The 4,022-nt window shown below is 41.3% G+C and overlaps 1 protein-coding gene across 1 annotated transcript; it reads left to right on the forward strand.

The window, feature by feature from the left end:
- Positions 1 to 247: 247 nt before the first annotated feature.
- bud13 (BUD13 homolog) lies at positions 248 to 4,022 on the forward strand. The gene is made up of 10 exons (XM_024803960.2): positions 248 to 423; positions 576 to 666; positions 1,077 to 1,161; positions 1,252 to 1,851; positions 2,048 to 2,352; positions 2,451 to 2,559; positions 2,728 to 2,866; positions 2,969 to 3,150; positions 3,302 to 3,383; positions 3,616 to 4,022. The coding sequence occupies exons 1-10, from the start codon at positions 281 to 283 to the stop codon at positions 3,707 to 3,709; spliced, it is 1,830 nt and encodes a 609-aa protein (XP_024659728.2). The 5' UTR covers positions 248 to 280; the 3' UTR covers positions 3,710 to 4,022.

The raw sequence follows: 4,022 nt of genomic DNA on the forward strand, positions 1-4,022 counted from the left end.
TGGTTTATCACACAAATACTTTCACAGCACTGCACCTGGAGTGAAATTGGATTTAACAATGGTAAATTCCTCAAAACCCTTTCATGATTTATTTGTATTAATTTATTTGTATTATTATATTTGCTAACTATACTGCCCTTATTTCGAATTTATTAATAATATTATTGTTTACAATTTAGGCATGCTTGCTTGGCTGCCTCAATCTCAGTCTATCCTTTGCATCCTCTATCCGAACTGGCATTCTTGAACCTCAGCGCCACCCGTAGTTTCTAACAACACAATGATGGCTGCTTCCACATGCAGTAAGAAAGGACAGGAACTCTCCAAGGCTGAGTACCTAAAACGTTATTTATCAGCCGACGATGATTCCCTGAAATCTAAAGGAAAGGCAAAAAAGAAGCGGCGCAAGGTTCCCGAGAAGGGGTGAGCCGGTGGCGACGGTTTAGTCGACTTTTGCCGCAGATTTAGCTGTATTTGTTAGCCGTTAAGCTAGTTAACGACTCTGTTGTTGTGCAGCGCTGTTTTCCTCACTGCCTAATGTAATAACTTACTCGTGTTTACTTCTTTGATTCAAGACTTAAAATAGTGGACGATGACATAGATTGGAAACAGATGGTCACACAGCAGACGGAGATTGAGGAAGAGGATGAAGAAGAAGCTCCGGTGGTAAGATGACGTTAGCTAGCTACCTGGCTAACCTGTCCATTCATTCAGTTGAAATGATTACGGAAACATATGCTATATACGCTCCTGTATATGAAGGGTTCTTTTAAACAATAAAAATGCGCCTGATGATTTGGGACACCACTGGTCAGAGGGCCCGGTGGCGCCAGTGTCCGGCAGCCTCGCCTCTGTCAGTGCGCCCCAGGGCGGCTGTGGCTACAATTTAGCTTGTCATCACCAGTGTGTGTGTGAATGGGTGGATGACTGAACGTGTAAAGCGCTATACAAATACAGGCCGTTTACTTAATGCTGAAATCTAATCTATTGTATTAAATGGGTATGCTTGTAGTTTGGGTAATTTTGTTATGTCAACAAGTTCTGTTTTAAAACTTAATCTTTTGTTAACTGTTCAGATTGCTGAGGTGATTGATGATCGACCTGAGGAAGTGAAACAGATGGAAGTTTTTAGGACCAGCAACAGATGGAAAGTAATTGGAGGTAAATAAGAAGTCACAGAAGTAGGAGGGGATTTGTGCAATATTAAGTTAAGACTGTTGTTTACTATAGTTTTACTTCCTCTCCTAAAAGTGGACCAAAATGATGACACAGAGGAAGGAAATGGAAAAGAACATCAAAGTACAGAGGCTGGCTCATTAAGCAGAGGTCTACATGACTCACCCGAGTTGTCTTCAAAGAGAAGAGGACAGGATTCTCCTGTCAAAAAGACCCGGCATGACTCTCCAGATGTCTCACCTCTGAGGAGACGCCGGCATGACTCTCCAGACATCTCTCCACCAAAGAGAAGTCGGAAGTACTCTCCGGATGTCTCTCCTCACAGGACAAGACATCACGACTCTCCTGATGTCTCTCATCCCAGGAGAAGACATCATGACTCTCCAGATGTCTCTCCTCCCAAGAGAAGACATCACAACTCTCCAGATGTCTCTCCTCCCAAGAGAAGACGTCACGACTCTCCTGATGTCTCTCCTCCCAGGAGAAGACGTCACGACTCTCCTGATGTCTCTCCTCCCAGGAGAAGACGTCATGACTCTCCAGATGTCTCTCCTCCCAAGAGAAGACGTCACGACTCTCCAGATGTCTCTCCTCCCAGGAGAAGACGCCATGACTCCCCAGACTTGTCACCACCAAGACAGTGTTCAGGAAAGTCAGAAAAAATGCAAAGTAAAGGTGAGTGATCCATTTAAATTGTAAAGTGGAATCTGGTGTGGCATATGAATAAAAGTAAAAAGCAGAGACCCATTTAACATGAGTTTTGAATTGAAATTTATTTTAAAGACATAGCTTGATCTAATAATAAATCTTTAATTTTTGTTCAAAAGGCATTACAAAATGAAAATTAACAAATTAACTGTGTCTTTGTCAGATTCAGCCTCCAACAAAAGCAAGCTCAGCTCATCCTTGTTAAGTAAAAAACGCTCACCGGATCCTCATCGGTCAGCGGTGGCTAAGAAGGGTCAGAATAGACATGATTCAGACTCGGATCCGTCTCCCCCGAGGAAAAGGCCCCTGAAGGGAAACGCCTCAGACTCCGACCAATCTCCCCCAAGGAGGCCCTCAAAAACTAAACGGGGCTCAGACTCTGACCAGTCTCCACCCAGGGGGCAGCCACCGAGTGGAAGGGACTCGGATGGAGATTTGTCACCACCTCGTAGGCCAGGCCAGTCACAGGTAAGCAGACTGTGTTGGAACAAAGATTAATGTCAAATCTGATTTCACTCAAATGTTATTATATTTTTCAATTGTCTTTTTTTTTTTTTTATAACCAGGGCCAAAGGATGCTATCTGGTGGAAAGGCAGGCCTGGTTTCTGTGGACATTCTAAGGAAAGAGCAAGAGGAGAACAGACGCAGAGAAAAACACAATCAGCCACTTGAAGGTTTCATCAACTTTTCTCTCTTAAGATATTTTTACACCCATTGATTGAAGAGCTTCATACAGCTTTGCATCTCATTTCAGCTTATCATCTATATTGTTGTATTTTATTTAGTCCTAAAATTAAATAATGAAGTTTCTACATACTTACCCATTCATCCCCTTTGACCAGATGAATCGCGTAACGCTCAGACGATTTTCAGAGACAAAAGTGGCAAAAGGAGGGATCTGGATTCAGAGAGAAATGAACAGAAAAAGAAAGCTGGTGAAAAAGCGGCAAGAGACGAGAAATACGCTCAGTGGGGAAAAGGGTAAATGTGCATGATCATTTCAAATATCACAGTTTATGTGATTATATCCACATAAAAAATTATAAAAGTGGTTCAATGGTTTATGTTAAAATGTATGTATAGGTTGGCACAGAGCCAGATGCATCAGCAGAAACTTGAGGACGCGCTGCACGAAGCCCAGAAGCCACTGGCACGTCACCGTGACGATGAGGATCTTGACCGCATGTTGAGAGAACAGGAAAGAGAAGGCGATCCTATGGCTGCAATGCTCAGGCGTAAAAAGGACCGTGGCACAAAAACACAAGGTGTTTAACATTATATATTTTTTATTTTATTTATGACTTTATTTTATTTCACCAGGTCAATCCTTGTAAGAAGCTTTTAAATAGCAGCAGTTTTGCTTTTGCTACTGTTTGTATTTTTATTTATTTGTATGTTTGTTTTGATTTTTTGTAGAGAAACCTCGATATAAAGGCCCTGCTCCACCTCCAAACCGGTTCAATATTCCACCGGGGTACCGCTGGGACGGAGTTGACAGGTAGAGTTTGTGCATCGGTGACAGAGGAAAACTGTTGAGGACAGAACTGTAGTTTAATATTGAATGTTTTTAATACACACATCAGTTTGTCATTTTGCACATTAATGGTAAAGAAATTGTGATCATTTTTTTCCACGTCTATATTAAATTTGCGCCTAATTGAATGGATTGTCTTTGGCCTTTTAGCTTGTCGTATCATAATTAATAGGGTTATTTTATTTGTGTCTTGCAGGTCAAATGGTTTTGAACAGAAACGCTACCAGAGGATGGCAGATAAAAAGGCTGTGCAGGAAGCGGCCTATAAATGGAGTGTGGAGGATATGTAAAGGCTTTCAGAAAATGATGAATCTGGAGCAGAGCTAAAGAGCACACCTGCTCAACCTTTATGTATAATTGTTATGCTGTTAGAACAACAAGACTAGATGCATCTACGCAGCAAAAGTTCTTTTTTTAAATAAACTACATAGAAGAATTTGTTTCACCTTTCCAAACCCTTTTGATACTGTACCATGTGTATCAGATGGAACTGTACAGAAAAATGAAGTGAAGCATGTTCACAATTTTTGTAAGAAGTTATTCACCGTGGAGCAGAAGCTGTTGTGGTTTCAGCGTTTTATTAAAGAATGTTTTTGTAATGCA

Source organism: Maylandia zebra, linkage group LG10 (genome assembly GCF_041146795.1).
Source record: "Maylandia zebra isolate NMK-2024a linkage group LG10, Mzebra_GT3a, whole genome shotgun sequence".
NCBI classification, from domain to species: domain Eukaryota; kingdom Metazoa; phylum Chordata; class Actinopteri; order Cichliformes; family Cichlidae; genus Maylandia; species Maylandia zebra.

Coding starts and splice junctions, on each gene's coding strand:
- bud13 (XM_024803960.2), top strand. CDS start 281: ATGATGGCTGCTTCCACATGCAGTAAGAAAGGACAGGAACTCTCCAAG. Junction 667..1,076: donor ATGAAGAAGAAGCTCCGGTG/GTAAGATGACGT, acceptor TTAACTGTTCAG/ATTGCTGAGGTGATTGATGA. Junction 3,151..3,301: donor CCGTGGCACAAAAACACAAG/GTGTTTAACATT, acceptor GATTTTTTGTAG/AGAAACCTCGATATAAAGGC.